At 47.0% G+C, this 15,115-nt stretch overlaps 1 protein-coding gene and 1 non-coding gene across 13 annotated transcripts in view; one reads left to right on the top strand and one right to left on the bottom strand.

The window, feature by feature from the left end:
- Positions 1 to 14,815, top strand: part of UBOX5 (U-box domain containing 5) — a 38,521-nt gene extending 23,706 nt beyond the window's left edge. For 5 of the 12 annotated variants that reach the window (XM_036418257.2, XM_036418258.2, XM_036418254.2 and 2 more), the window contains 4 exons: positions 3,864 to 3,958; positions 7,474 to 8,671; positions 11,450 to 11,611; positions 14,106 to 14,815. In XM_036418257.2, coding sequence (XP_036274150.1) covers positions 3,905 to 3,958; positions 7,474 to 8,671; positions 11,450 to 11,611; positions 14,106 to 14,314 — 1,623 coding nt within the window. In that variant the 5' untranslated portion in view covers positions 3,864 to 3,904 and the 3' untranslated portion in view covers positions 14,315 to 14,815. Of the gene's footprint in view, positions 1 to 309; positions 479 to 682; positions 697 to 3,863; positions 3,959 to 4,100; positions 4,167 to 7,473; positions 8,672 to 11,449; positions 11,612 to 14,105 lie in introns of those variants that run through there. The other 7 variants (XM_045574188.1, XM_045574187.1, XM_045574190.1 and 4 more) reach the window with 6 other exon arrangements.
- Positions 12,469 to 12,571, bottom strand: LOC118708625. The gene has a single exon (XR_004984678.1). It is a non-coding gene; the product is annotated as a U6 spliceosomal RNA (small nuclear RNA).
- Positions 14,816 to 15,115: the final 300 nt, after the last annotated feature.

The raw sequence follows: 15,115 nt of genomic DNA, 5'->3' as shown, positions 1-15,115 counted from the left end.
GGTGTGCAAGAGGCAGCTGGTCTATGTTTCTCTCTCATTGATGTTTCTAGCTCTCTATCTCTCTCCCTTCCTCTCTGTAAAAAATCAGAAAAAAAAAGATGTTTGCAGTGGAGGGAGGAATGGTGATGGTTATGGCTGGGATAAACTTGAAGATAATGTAGTGCACTATGAGGGACAGCTCTATGGAGTAATACTTTAGAGACTAAAATTGTGGTTCTCAGCTGAGGTACTGTGTTACCCTGGTGTCCTGTGACTCTTCACAGATAGGCCACACTGAGTTTTTGTCAATGTGTTTATTTTCTGCTATAGTTGAGGGTCCATGTTGCTAAGAAGTCTGGAATATGAATGCACAAGTCACCAGGGAGGCCAGACAAGGAGGCACAAAGTGCTACTCAGGCTGGCAATAAAAAGAATTTCACGTGGATGGACTGAATAGTCTTCGTAAATATTCTCTAAAATTGGATTTTGGCCGAAACCGGTTTGGCTCAGTGGTAGAGCGTCGGTCTGCGGACTGAAAGGTCCCAGGTTCGATTCCTGTCAGGGGCATGTACTTTGGTTGCAGGCACATCCCCGGTAGGGTCTGTACAAGAGGCAGCTGGTCGATGTTTCTCTCTCATTGACATTTGTAGCTCTCTGTCTCCCTTCCTCTCTGTAAAAAAATCAATAAAATATATTTTTTTAAAAAATTAGATTTTGGTAAGTACTGTGTAGAACAAGTAGGTTGTTTCTGTCAGATATAGGTTCAGATGTTTTAATAGTTGACTAATGGAATTAATTTCAGATGAGGTAAGATACTATTATAGAAAGCTAGCCTACCTAGTGTTTCCCTAAAATACAATTTAAGGTTTGATCCAGCACATGTTGGAAAGGGCAGTCAATGTTTCCAAATTCCTACATAGTAATATTAGCCACCTCTCAGCATTTTTATATTACAGCAGAGTCTATGTCTTTTTTCTTACCAAAGCCTTTCCCATCAAGGCAAATAAGGTAATATAGAACTCCCTGTGACAGTGTATACACACACATACACAGTGGGTAAAAGTATGTTTACAGTTGTGAGTATGCGAAACAGTTTATTCTTTTTTAAAATATATATATATTTTATTGATTTTTTACAGAGAGGAAAGGAGAGGGATAGAGAGCCAGAAACATCGATGAGAGAGAAACATCGACCAGCTGCCTCCTGCAAAGCCCCTACTGGGGATGTGGCCGTAATCCAGGTACATGCCCTTGACCGAATCAAACCCGGGACCCTTCGGTCCACAGGCCGACACTCTATCCATTGAGCCAAACCGGTTTCAGCAAAACAGTTTATTCTTATATTATTATTACGCTAGAGGCCCCCTATGCACGCAATTTGTGCAGGAATGGGCCTTCCTTCCTCTGGCTGCCAGCACCTGGAACCCAGGCTCCCTCCAGCCGCCCGCACCCTGGACCCAGGAGACCCCACCCACCCGCCACAGCCGGCCAGTCAGTGGCCTAGGCCTCCCTCTGCAGGGTGATCATGGGGTGATGGCCATACCCCCCACTAATCACATTACACCCATCTTGGCTGGCCTGGTGATGGTCGGTGTCATAGCATGGTCTCGGATGGTTGTCTGGATGGTCGTTCCACTGTTCTGCCAGGTCAATTTGCATATTACTCTTTTATTATATAGTATTATTTTCATGGGAGGAACTGTAAATCTACTTTTGCCCCACTCTGTATATTTATGTATACATAAACACATGCATATATATATATATATATATATATATATATGCACAAATACTGTAATAGTAATGAAAAGGATAATTTTTTAGAAATTTAATAAAATTGATAGACCTCTAGCAACACTTATGAAAAAATAATAGAAGAAACATTATCAATATGAATGTAAAAGGAGATCCCTCTGCAGCTTAAAGGAACACTTTTTAATTGAGATAATAAAATTTATTCTCATGTGTAAATGTTTAGGTATGATCGTACTGGAAGGCATAAAGAAGTAATCAGAAGCTTTTACCAAGATATAGAATCACCTAGAATAGGGGTGTCGAACTCAGAGAAAGGTCCAAAATCTAAAATCCAGCCTAAATCGCGGGCCGAAATGGTTTACTGAGCAGTCATAAACTGTCATTGTGATGGAAACTCAGCGGAGTGCAGTGATGACAGCGCGGTGCAGGCCACATTGCAAGGCCTGGCGGGACGGATTTGGCCCCCGGGCCTTGTGTTTGACACATGTGACCTAGAATATAGACAGATGCAGACTGTCAAGTGTATTAGCATTGCTCTCAGTGATGTGGTTTTCAGAAATGGTAAACACCTCTTGGTAAAGATCTGAACAAAACAAAGTACAGTCCTTATGACTTACATGGAAGTTCCCGTCCTAGAAAATTTAGCATATATTAAAACCATGGCCAAAACCGGTTTGACTCAGTGGATGGAGCGTTGGCCTGCGGACTGAAGGGTCCCAGGTTCGATTCCAGTCAAGGGCATGTGCCTTGGTTATGGGCCAATCCCCAGTGGGGGGAGGGGGAGTGTAGGAGGCGGCTGGTCGATGCTTCTCTCTCATCAGTGTTTCTGACTCTGTTCCTCTCTTTTCCTCTCTGTAAAAAATCAATAATATATATATATATATATATATATATATATATATATATATATATATATTTTTTTTTTTTTTTTTTAATAAATAAAACCATGTTAAATTTACTTGGTGTTTACAGGTAAAACTGTGTTAGGGGCTAGGCTGAGATAAATATTTAAAGATACCATGGCAGATCTTCACTGTGCAGAAACTGCCCCCAAAACATTACAGGACACCCCACATGCCTGGCCTCTGCAAAGGGATTCACAGAGGGTGGCTCTGTCCCTGTTGGGCTAACAGAGTTTTTCATGGTCTTGGCGGCCAGATGGTAAAGCATAGAATGGCACCTGGCCTCACTCCAGGAGTGCAGATCCATTGGACAAGCTTGCCACTGGAAGGGATGTTCCTAGCGGCTTCTCTACGCCTCTATAGAGAGTACCAAAAGCTATTGGACATTGGATATTTTTTTCTCCCAGTTTTATTGTACTGTAATTGACATAACATTGTAAAAGTTTAAGATGTACAACATAATGATTTATATACTGCAAAATGATGTAATAAATTAGTTAACATCCATCACTTAACATAGTTTTTTATGGTGCTGAGAACTTTTAAGATATACTCTCTTAGCAGTTTTTAAGTATACTAGTACAGTATAGTTAATTGTAGTCACTATATTGTACAGTATACTTTTAGAACTTATTTCTCTTATGATTAGAAGTTTATACCTTTTGGTCATCTTTACCTACTTCCCCCTTCTTGGGCTTTGGTTTAGCTGTCCTTAATAAGGTGCTTTCCAATCCTAAGATTTTCTATTTCTCAATAATGTTTATTTTCCTTGTTTTTGTTTTAATAAGAAAATGTAATTGTGTGGAAGTGTTAAATAATGTTTAGTGCCATTGTGATTGTTTTCTGTGACCCTTTCCATTTGAAACCCTCTGGTTACCAGAGTCTGGTAAATAGGCTTGTTCTTTCTCTGAGCTCGGTCACTTGGCCCTGCCTTTCCTGTGGGGAGACCCCGGCCGGCCGGGCAGGCAGTCCCTTGCCTCTGGGCTTTAGAAGAGCTCCAGCCCAAGAACCAGCAGTCTGGCTTCCTGCTCAGTCTCCTCCATGTTTTTCAGGCTGTTTTCCCCAGCATCACGTGCCGGATAAAAAGAGAATGAGTGTAGGCCAGGAGAGGTGTGTTTATGAAAGTTTTTGTTGTTATCCTATTTGATTCTCTTCTCTTAGGAATGAACTAAACGTTTGCAATTGAATTTTAACTTGTCTAATACCGAGTTTTATTTTTTATTTAAGGCTATTTCTGATGCTTGGAAGCTATCCTTTCGGCCACAAAGATGGTAATAAATCTTTGCCTCCCACAGTTCAGACCAAGAATTTACTGCAACAAGGTAAACAAAAGAAGTATATACACATAAATAAATTCACTACATCTGTTTTCATGTGTGTGTCCTCCCCAGCCCCCGTACTCACTGCCTTGTATAGTGAACTTAAGTCAGGCTTAATGTGCTTTCACAAACCTCGTTGTTTTAGATCCACCTGGTGATATTGAGATAAGATTGGGTCAGGCTGCACCTCTAGAGTTAGTTCCATTGCAAGGTGAGCTGTGACTCATTTTGTGGATAGTCATATTTATTGTGCTTTTCCCTCTGATGATAAATTTTAATTTTACTCAAAGTCAGTTAAGGTTACAGACCCTCTTTCTCATCTTTCTCACCCCCCTGTTCTTATAATTTTAAATGCTAGAAATGATGGCTTATATTTTTTATTTGTATTCCTTGTGGGTTTGTTTGTTTGTTTGTATCTTTTTTTTTTTGTCTGACTGCCTTTATTCCTTGTTCCTTTTTTTTTTTTTTAAACATCCCTTAACTTTTTTAAAAATATATATTTTTTTATTGATTTCAGAGAGGAAGGGAAAAGGGAGAGAGAGATAGAAACATCAATGATGAGAGAGAATCATTGATTGACTATCTCCTGCATGCCCCTTACTGGGGATTGAGCCCGAAACCTAGGCTTTTGTCCTTGACAGAAATCAAACTTGGAATCTTTCACTTGGCAGGCCAACACTATCCACTGAGCCAAACTGGTTAGGGCTTCCTTGTTCTTTTCATGAATTAAGTTGCCTCCCCTTTTGTACAAGGAGAGTGTGTTTCCACAGCTCAGAGCAGTGCATAACATAATGAAGTTTGAAGGGGAGAATTGAACCCCTCCCCTAATTTGGAGTTTCTTCACTCAGCGTACTATTTTAGGTTCTCAGATTGTAAAGGTGGCTCCTTTAAAGATATCTTAAAATTTCCATTGGTTGTAACAAGTATTAGATTAAAAGATGAAGAGATTATTTACAATCCCATCTTTTATACATGCACCATTTTAAATTTTCCATTATATTTTATGATCCTTGTCCCTGTGCACACAATTTTTTAAACCAAATTCCATCATTTATAGATTTAGAAGAAGCTTTTTAGTTATGCCTTCCTAGGGACCTTGTTGTAATGTGTAGTCCAAAAACAAAATTGAGAACTTTAATGAACATATTTTTTACCCCCTAAATATGCATCTTTTCATTTCCTGAAATAAAAAAAACTACCAATTTATATACTGTGTTTCCACAGAGATGTTATTTTCAAGGGATTTTGGCTGGGTTGGGCAAAGCTTTCTTGCTCCTATTTTTTAAGAAGAGACAGTACTTGGATACTATTGCTTTCATATTGGGTGCCTACAAAAAAACCCAGGAGAATTTGAAGTAATAGAGGAAATTTTAAAATGAGGAACTTCAGATTTTCTTTAAGAAATTTTCTTAGGGAGAAACCAAGATGGTGGCATAGGGTAGACACCCTAATGCAGCCTACCACAACAAATTTGAACTTAGAATTGGAAAACAGGGGAGGCATTGCCCTGAAGCACCGGACGGCTAGCTGAGAGGAGGCTCTGCCATCTGGGAAGGAGAGAGAAGGCACGCTGAACCTCAGGAACTGTGAAGAGGAAAACAGAATCACCCTATTGCTCTGATAGATGGCCCCAGACAGGGAGAGGCCAGACTGTCAGGCAGCCGGAGAGATCTCTCGGAGGTGTGTGAAGCCAGAGGCCATTACTGCAGGACTTGGGGAGAAGCCGACAGGAAAACAAAGCTTGTTTGCACCAACCCGAGACTCCGCCCCATCCAAGCTGAGCACAGAAGCTCTCCCAGAGGCTGGCTTTCTCTAAGGAGGGACTGGCCAGAATCCAAAGCTTGTCTGCGCCTTTACCAAAGAAGTGCGCACGCCTGCAACCAATCTTCTGAAACTCACCACGAACAGGACTTTTCTAAGGCAAGACTGACAGGGAACCAAAGATTGTCTGCGCCACCCTGAGACCCCGTCCCATCCAAGCGGAGTACAGAAGCCCTCCTAGCTGAGACTCTGCTGACCCTCACAGCCAACTGGCTTGGAGATCAACACTTCCCAGTGATTCCAACAATAAGCAAGGCTTAACAACAAGACTGCACACACAGCCCACAAAGGGCTACACCAAGATTGTCCGCCACAGGTAACTGGGAAGGCTGTGCTATTGGGCTCTACCAGAACACCTAGCACACAAAGTTTTGATTCCATCAAAACAAGGAAACAACTGAAATGCAGAGAAGAGGCAGGACACAAAGGAAGGAGATGGAGGAAAAGAAAAGATTGGACATTGAGTTCAAAACTACAGTTATAAGGTTATTCAAGAATATCCTAAAAAAGGCCGATAAAATAAATGAGACCTATGAAGATATGAAAAGGGAGCAACTAGAAATAATAAGAGATCAACTAGAAATGAAGAAAACATTGTCTGAAATAAAAAATATTACACAGAGTCCTAAAAACAGACTGGAAGATCGCAAGAATCAAGACAAAGATTTAGAACACAAAGAGCCAGAGGACACTCCTCCACAGAAGCAAGAAAAGAGAATCCAGAAAGTTGAAGATAGTGTAAGAAACTTCTGGGACAACATCAAGTGAAACAACATCAGAATTATGGGGGTCCCAGAAGAAGAGAGAGAGCAAGATACCGAAAGAATACTGGAAGAAACAGTGACAGAAAACTTCCCCAACCTGGGGAAAGAAGTAGACTTACAAGTCCAGGAAGCCCGCAGAACCCCAAACAAAAGGAATTCAAGGAGGACCACACCAAGACACATCATAATTAAAATTCTAAGAGCAAAAGACAAAGAGAGAATATTAAAAGCAGCAAGAACAAAGCAGGTAGTTACCTATAAAGGAGCACCCATACGATTGTCAGCTGATTTCTCAACAGAAACGATGCAGGCCAGATGGGAATGGCAAGAAATATTCAAGGTGATGAATAGCAAGAACCTACAGCCAAAAATACTCTACCCAGCCACGCTATCACTCAGAATTGAAGGCCAGATAAAGAGCTTCACAAATAAAAAAAAAACTAAAGGAGTTCATCACCACCAAACCAGAATCATATGAATTGCTGAAGGGGGTTATTTAGGTAGAGGAAGAGGATAAAGATAAAAATTATGAACAAGAAATATGTAACTATCAACAAGTGAATCTAAAAATCAAGGGAATTAAAAAATCTGATGAACAATATTAATTGGTGAATATAATAGAATCAGAGGTATGGAAGGGGAGTGGACTGACGATTCTCTGGGAAAAGGGGAGTGGGGGTGCGGGAAGAGACCGAACAAAAACTGTGCACCTATGGATGAGGACAATGGGGGATGGGGAAAGGATAGAGGGTGGGGTGGGAACCTGGTGGAGGGGAGCAATTGGAGGGGGGTGGGGGAGGAACACATTTGTAATAATCTGAACAATAAAGATTTATTTAAAAAAAATTTTCTTAGAAGTGGCAAATTCTTGAAAACTAGTTGTCTTCATTTGGGTCTCATCAATTTGCCTCATATTTGTCATTAAATCTGTAGATATCAGCTGATGGCTATGAAGTAGAAAATCTCATCTCTGAAGACCTCACGAAGAGAAGTCGTGGTTTTAGGACGGAGTATTTTATTAAGCCACCTGTCCACGTGACTGTTTCCTTTCCCTTCAGTGTGGAAATCTGTAGGATTAACATAGACCTCTCAGCTGGGGGAGGCCACAATGTGACTGGCCTGGAAATGTACACGTCCGCCTCAGCCAGCAGAGCATCTTGGAATGCCCCTGAGTGCCAGACCCTGGGCCCAGCTGAGCCGTCCCTCCCGGACAAGGAGGCGTTCACCTTCGTAGGCAAAGTCTTGTTGAAAAACCAAAACCAAGTGGTGTTTAGCCACAGGGGCTTCAAGGCCAGGCCACCATTTGGCCTGATGGAAGCCACACTCCCCTCCCCCGCTGTTGTGGCCCAGGAGCTCTGGAATAAAGGACCTCTTTCCCTTAATCACGTGGCCCATCTCAAGATCTGTATCACCCACGTGACGGGCAGTGGTATCCCGGGCATCAGACGGTTGGAAGTGTGGGGTCAGCCCAACAAAGCCTGCTCCCCGGAGGTAATAGGTAGTGTCCTGCTGGTTGCTTCCAAAACCCTCTCCCAGGACTTGGCTCTGCAGGTCCCGGCCTTGCCCATGGAGAGTGACTGTGACCCCGGGGGGGAGTCTGGGGGCCGGCAGGCCCCCTCCAGCCTACAGGAGCTGGCTGAGGTATTTCAGGATGTGCCTGAGGAGTTCCTGGATCCCATCACCTTGGAGATCATGCCTTGCCCCATGCTGCTGCCCTCAGGCAAGGTCATCGACCAGGCCACACTGGAGAAGTGTAACCGCAGTGAAGCCACGTGGGGCCGAGTGCCCAGTGACCCTTTCACCGGGGTAGCCTTTACTCCACACTCCCAGCCCCTGCCTCACCCCTCCCTGAAGGCCCGCATCGACCAATTCCTGCTCCAGCATTCCATCCCTGGCTGCCACCTGCTTGGGAGAGCGCAGGCTACGGGGGCATTGACCCCTTCTTCCATTGCTCTGCCATCTCGGAAAAGGAAGATGGAGCAGGCTGAATATGCCCCCAACAGTAGCCTTGACGTAAATGCTTCCTGTTTTTCTACCACAAGCCTGGTCTCACCCACTACCTCAGAGCACACTGCTAAGAAAATGAAAGCTGCCAATGAGCTCGGTCTGACACACATGGACTGCTCAACAGGTAATCCACCACCCTGTGTCCATGCCCGTTGTCACTTTAGTCCTCCCAGGTGACACTCGGCACTACTGTCCTTTTTTTTGCCTTGCCAGCCTAAGTTACCCCAAATCTTACTGGCTTAAAGCACTCATTTTTTATTTTTTTATTTATTTATTTAAAATATATTTTATTGATTTTTTACAGAGAGTAAGGGAGAGAGATAGAGAGCTAGAAACGTCAATGAGAGAAACATCGACCGGCTGCCTCTTGCACACCCCCCACCGGGGATGTGCCTGCAACCAACATACATGCCCCTGACCGGAATCGAACCTGGGACCCTTCAGTCCGCAGACCGACGCTCTACCACTGAGCCAAACCGGTTTCGGCTAAAGCACCACTCACTCATTACCTCAGCCCCTTTAGACAGGAATCACAGTGTTGCTTGGCTGGACTGTCTGCTTCAGGCTCTTCCAAGGCTTCTGGCAGGGCTGCAGTCAGCACAGGGCTTGTCTGGGGAAGAATTCGCCTCCACGCTCGCTCACATGGCTGTTCAGGTTGCGGTTCCGTGCTGAACTGCGGCACTGGAGGCTTCACTTCCTTGTTGACCGGGGATTAGAGACTACACCAGATTATTGCCATGTGGGCCTCTCAAAGGCAGCACACAACATGGTGTCACAAGTGTGTGCAAACAAGGTGGAAGTTGGTTTTGAGTAACCATGGAAATGACATCCCATCACTTTTGCTGTATTTTGTGAAAGACAAGGCCCTGAAGTCTAGCCCACTCTAAGTGGGGGAGGGTATCCCAGGGCATGAGGTGGAGTTCACTGGGACTCATTCCAGATACTCTCCCACACCACCTACTCCCGTGTTAGTCACTGTGCTTATCTAAGACGATGATTGAATTTTGTCTAATGTCTTTTCAGTATCAATGGAGATTAATTATAATTTTTCGTCCTTAGGCTTTTAATGTGAGAAAGACATTAGTAGACTTATTAATATTGAACCATTGTTACATTTCTGGAGTAAACTCCATTTGGTCTTGCTTCTTTTAATGGGTTGCTTGATTCTGATTGCTAGTGTTTTATTTAGGATTTTTGCATTCATTGGTGAGACTGGTCTGTAATGTGTGTGGGTGTGGGTGTGCATGCGCACCATATTTATTCAGGTTTGATGTGGATGATTTATTTGCTTCATAAGACAAATTAGAAGTTTCTTTTTCTAATCTCTGAAACAATTTAATATTAGCATCACACTGTTTTTGTTTGTCAGTCTTCACCAGAGGATATTTTTCCATTGATTTTTAGAAAGTGGAAGGGAGGGGGTGTGAAGGGAGGAAGAGAGAGAGAGAGAGAGAGAGAGAGAAACATCTATGTGAAAAAGACACATTGACCGGTTGCCTCCCACATGCCCTGACTGGGCCAGGGATCAAACCTGCAACTCTAGTCCGTGCCTTTGACCAGGAATCAAACCTGTGAGCCTGCGTGCCCAGCTGATGCTCTAACCCACATGTGTCAAACACAAGGCCCGCGGGCCAAATCCGTCCCGCCATGCCTTGCAATGTGGCCGGCACCGCGCTGTCATCACTGCACTCCGCTGCGTTTCCATCACAATGACAGTTTATGACTGTTCAGTAAACCATTCGGCCCGCGATTTAGGCTGGATTTTAGATTTTGGCCCCTTCTCTGATTGAGTTCGACACCCCTACTAACCGTTGAACATGGCCACCCAAGGAACATATTCACTCTTTACACGCTTGGTTTATTCCCTGTGATCGCCAGTGCCTGGTGCTTTGGGAGCTAGCTCTTTGACAGTCTTTTCTTTTTCTTTATGAAAATTCATCAGTATAGATTTTGTTCTTTTAATTTCCTCTCTTACTCTAAAAATCCTGAGCAAGTTAAAGGTTACAGCTGTGTCGTCTCTGTTTTTGAGTGTAATTTGTAGTTAACGTGACCCCCAGCAACTCCTGGAAGCACCTGAAGTGTGATGGGTGAGACCAGGAGAAAGGCTTTTAGACCTGGATGTCTGTGCAGGTCTCCACTGGTGTTGGCCTTGGCAGATTTATTGGTGACACAAGACCATGCTGACCAGTGGTCCTGGAAGGGTCCAAGCTGATGTCCTGTGTCCAATAAACATAGACAGAAATAATGCACTTTCCACTTCGGGCAGTTTTGTGAACCAGGCGGGTGTCTGTGTCCTTCCTTGGGCAGCTGCCCCCCTCCACCCATTGCCTGCATCTTGTGCCCATTGCTTGGCTTTCTGTAGACCACACAGAGAAGGCTCGATAGTGCAGTGGCAGAGTGAGCCCTTCATTGTCCCACTCAGTAGTAACTGCTTTGCTTTACCCAACAGGAGAGTGTGCAGGCCAGCATCCCTGCAGAGCAGTGGGGTTTCCAGAGGGAGGAGATGGAAAGAGCGGATTAAGGGTGCTGGGAAGGGAGAGCAGGGGTACAAGGCTGGATGTTTGCTGGCTCCAGTCATTCCCTGACCCACAGGGAGGCCTTCAGAAAGTAGGGTGCAGTTCTGCAGGGGAGCCACAAGGTGGCCCCCACCCGCCCAGCAGTTGTCCAGGAGGAGGAAAGTTAGTGCAAAGCCCAGGAATCCAGAAAGCAGCGTGGTGTGAGTGGGTAGCAACTGCCAGGGGCCCCAGTTGTGATGTATTCTCTCATCACAGTCCACTAGTAGACATCGGGAGGACTTTCCTTACATCTGTGTCAGTTTAAAGTTGTGGTCCTCAGTGGAGTTTTGGTCTTTTTGGTGTTTTGGTCTTTGTTTTGCAAACCTCTCTCTGGATATTGTCAACAGAGCCAGTGTCCCATGAGCAGAAGCTGTCACAAAGCTTGGAAATTGCCTTGACATCTACCCTTGGCTCCATGCCCTCCTTCACGGCGCGGCTGACCAGGGGACAACTCCAGCACCTCGGCACAAGGAGGACCAGCACTTCCTGGAGGGCAGGCACTGGCCCGGGTAACATGGGGCCCGTCCACCTCCTTGGAGCCCTTGAATGGGGTGCTGAGCCATAACGCTGGGTCTCTCTGGCCCTTCATGCCCAGCTTCTGAGCTCCAGTACCCAGGCCTGGGGGGGACCGGGTCTCTTCCTTCTCCAGCGCGGAGCTGACAGGCTCTTCATAAAAAGAGCTTTCTTTGGGCAACTCTTAGTAATTCTGTGGATGTAGATACCCTGCTGTGTTTGTTTTGTTTTGTTTGTTTGTCTAATGTAAGATCTATTGTTGATTGTTCTGTCCTGAGAACTTTGGTTTCTCCTCTTTAGTTTATTTTTCTTATCTAGTCTGTCTCCCATCTGACATCTGGGGTATGTTATGTAAGTGTGAAGTTTGGAGTTGAGTCTGTCACCTCCATTCTTTCCTATTAACATTTTTCTAGTCTTAGAAAAGAACAGTGGTAGCTTACTGAACCAATTTTTGCCTAAAATGAATCTGGGACCACATGAATATGGAACTGATTAGGATATTAAGTGGAGGCCTGATGGAATGCTGGGCATCTTCCCCAGATGAGACCTGGTGGGGCTACTGATAAGGCGCTCACTTCTTCCTCCTGCCCACCCAGAACCAGGCCCTCCGCTGCTGTCCAGACCACAGGCCATGTCTTCTGCCTTCGTCCCGAACTCCTCTCTGGTTGTTTCCATCCTGACCATTCCCCAAAACTTGTCTTGTCCAAATGACCGGCATTTCCATGACCATAAATAAATGGTCACTGATCATCTGCACAATACCTGAGGTGGCTGACTGGTCGTCGTCCCCCCCCCCCCTTCTCCCCCCCTTCCTCCTTTTCCTCCTCCTCCTCCTTCTCCTCCTCCTCCTTTTTTTAATATGGAACACTTCACGAATTTGCGTGTCATCCTTGCACAGGGACCGTGCTAATCTTCTATCGTTCCAATGTTAGTATACGTGCTACTAAAGCGAGCATGCCCTTTCTTCTGAAACACCTTCTTATCTGTTGGCCTTCTAAATGTTACTTTCTTTTTCTCCCTATTCTCAGTGACTCCTCTTCAGTTTCCATTGTTGACTCTCCTCCTCAATACTCTGGTCCTGGGCCCTCTTCTCTCTGTCCTCTTTGTCACCCAAGTGAGAGCCCACCTGGCCAGTGACTGCTCATGTTAGCCTACAGCTTTGGTCTTTCCTGGATCTCAGACCCCGACCTCCCTAACGTGGAAAACTCATGGAAATCTTGAGTGAACTTCTTAACTGAGGACTGCTCCAAAGGTTCTCCCGCCCACATCCCCTCCCACACCATTGAGGACCAAGAGCAACATCTTCTACCATTTGCTCAGGCCCAGAACATGCAGGCCTTCCTTAGTTCTCCTTTGTGTCCTCACAGTGACGTTCTGATCACCATCAGATCGTGTTCATACTCCTCCGGAGTGGATCTCAGCGTGGTCCTCTGTCCGCTGCCTCCCTCTGTGTGCCCCAGGCCCCGGCAGCAGCCCCGCTACTTCCTACCAGCCGCCCTTCCCCCGCCACAGCCGCCGTCTCACAGGAGCCGGATCATGCTCTTCCACTCAGAATTCCTCCATCGCAGCCCGTTGAACTTGGGATAAACAAACTCCTGCTGCCTGTGAGGTCCCGCATGCTCCAGCCCCTGCCTCCCTGCTCTCCATCTCATCTGGAGCCACACTCATGCCTCACACCCTCTGTCTTCTTTCTTTGATGGACCAGCCGTTCTTTGTCCTTGCTGTCTCTTCCACTCTGCACGGCTGGCCCCTTTTCATTCTTACGGCTCTTCCCTGAGAGGCCATCCCTGCCCTCTCCAGAGGGGTGTGGATTAGAAGAGAAAGAGCCTCCTTAGGCAAGGCCATGAGAGAAGGAGGAACAGGTGAGCTTCAGGGAGGGGGTGGTGGGCATCTGCCCCCGTGACTCTCATTCAGGAGCCCCTTTGGGAAGTGTGGAAGGAGAGGGAGCCAGCAGCACGGGTAGGGGACTGATGGTGCAGGAGGGGAGCTGCCAGGCTGCAGGGCGAAGGAGAAGCAGGCCCCAGGCTCAGCTGGCATGTCTGCTGCCGACTGATCTCGGCTCTGCCGCTCTAGTGACTTCCCTACCCCCTCGACCTGCCCAGCCCTGGCACACAAGAGCATTTTCTGCTTTTTCCTTTGTCACCTCACCTTGTAATTTATCAAGGTTGTCAGTGTGAGCGTGTGCCTTGCTCTGGCCTTGGGAGCCTGTCCCAGCTACCTGGCTGCCCTGAGAAGCCAGCTCTTTCTGAGCATTTGTAAGAATGCCAAGATTTAATGATCTTGTGGAGGCCTTCCAGCTTCCCTCACTCCCGGGCTCCTCTGCTCTCAGACCAGCCGGAGTGGCCTAGGCGGGGTGCAGCCGGACTGCTGCAGGGGTGGAGGGTGGGCAGCTTCTCTCCCGCTCCAGGCCTGTGCCCTGCCTCCAGGATGGAGCCTGGACTAGGCGTAGCTCTCCCTAACCCTGTCCTGTTTTCCTCCCTGATTTACCAGAGCAGCCTGGGAGTGTCCTGGGTCCCGAGTGTGCCTCCTGCAAAAGAGTCTTTTCTTCCTACTTCAAAAAGGAGCCGGTGTACCAGCTTCCCTGTGGCCACCCCCTGTGCCGGCCCTGCCTGGGTGAGAAGCAGCGCTCCCTGCCCATGACGTGCACAGCCTGCCAGCAGCCTTTCGCCAGCCAGGACGTGCTGCGGGTCCACTTCTGAGTGACTGGCCTCAACCCGAGAAGACTTATTCCTGGGAGGAGCAGAGTGGGGGTCACAGCTCCCTGGGGTCTGGCCAGGCCCCAGGCACAGAGGGGCCTCTTCGTTCCCGAGGGCTTTCCCTTTATTGCCTCCCGCAGTGTGGCACAGGCCCTGGAGGCGGCACTCCACTCCAGCTCAAGTGGCAATAGGATAACAAAGCCATACTTGGGGCTGGGAGGCTGGGGGAGATGTTGCTGCCCTCCTGTACCTCCCTGCCACCCCCTTTCTGCCAGAGCTACAGCCAGCCCCCCCCCCAATTATTTGCATACACACACACACACACACGTGTGCATGTGGGGGGGGCTCCCCCATCCTGCAGGGTGGATGTACATGGAGCACAATAGTCTGGCTCGGGGTCTCAGAGAGCCTCTGTCTTCAGTATCATCCAAACGTGGGGTGAATGACTCAGCCCCCGACCGGCAGGCAGCGTGGAGCCTCAATAAAGTGATTGTTGGCATCGGCTGTGGGCTTCCTCCTGATGGGTTGATTGCCTGTCTGTCGTCATACTCCTGTTCCCCATCCCACCCCCACCTCCACCGCCTCTGCCCCCATACAAAGCGGAGTTGTCACAGGGCAGCCGTCAGCAGTCACTGCCACCCAGTCAGCTGTAACTCGGTCAGGTGCTGCTGTGAGGGCTTGCAGGTGGGTGTGTGGGTGGGAGGGAGGGTTGGGGCTGGGTGCCACGCACACTTGCCTGTTGGCTGCCGCCCTCTGAGGGGAAAGGTGCCTCTCCCACAGGGCCTGTGTCAGGAAAACGACTCG

This window comes from Pipistrellus kuhlii, unplaced genomic scaffold, assembly GCF_014108245.1.
Source record: "Pipistrellus kuhlii isolate mPipKuh1 unplaced genomic scaffold, mPipKuh1.p scaffold_m20_p_6, whole genome shotgun sequence".
Taxonomy (NCBI): Eukaryota; Metazoa; Chordata; class Mammalia; order Chiroptera; family Vespertilionidae; genus Pipistrellus; species Pipistrellus kuhlii.
This window is presented reverse-complemented; position numbering and strand designations above follow the sequence as displayed.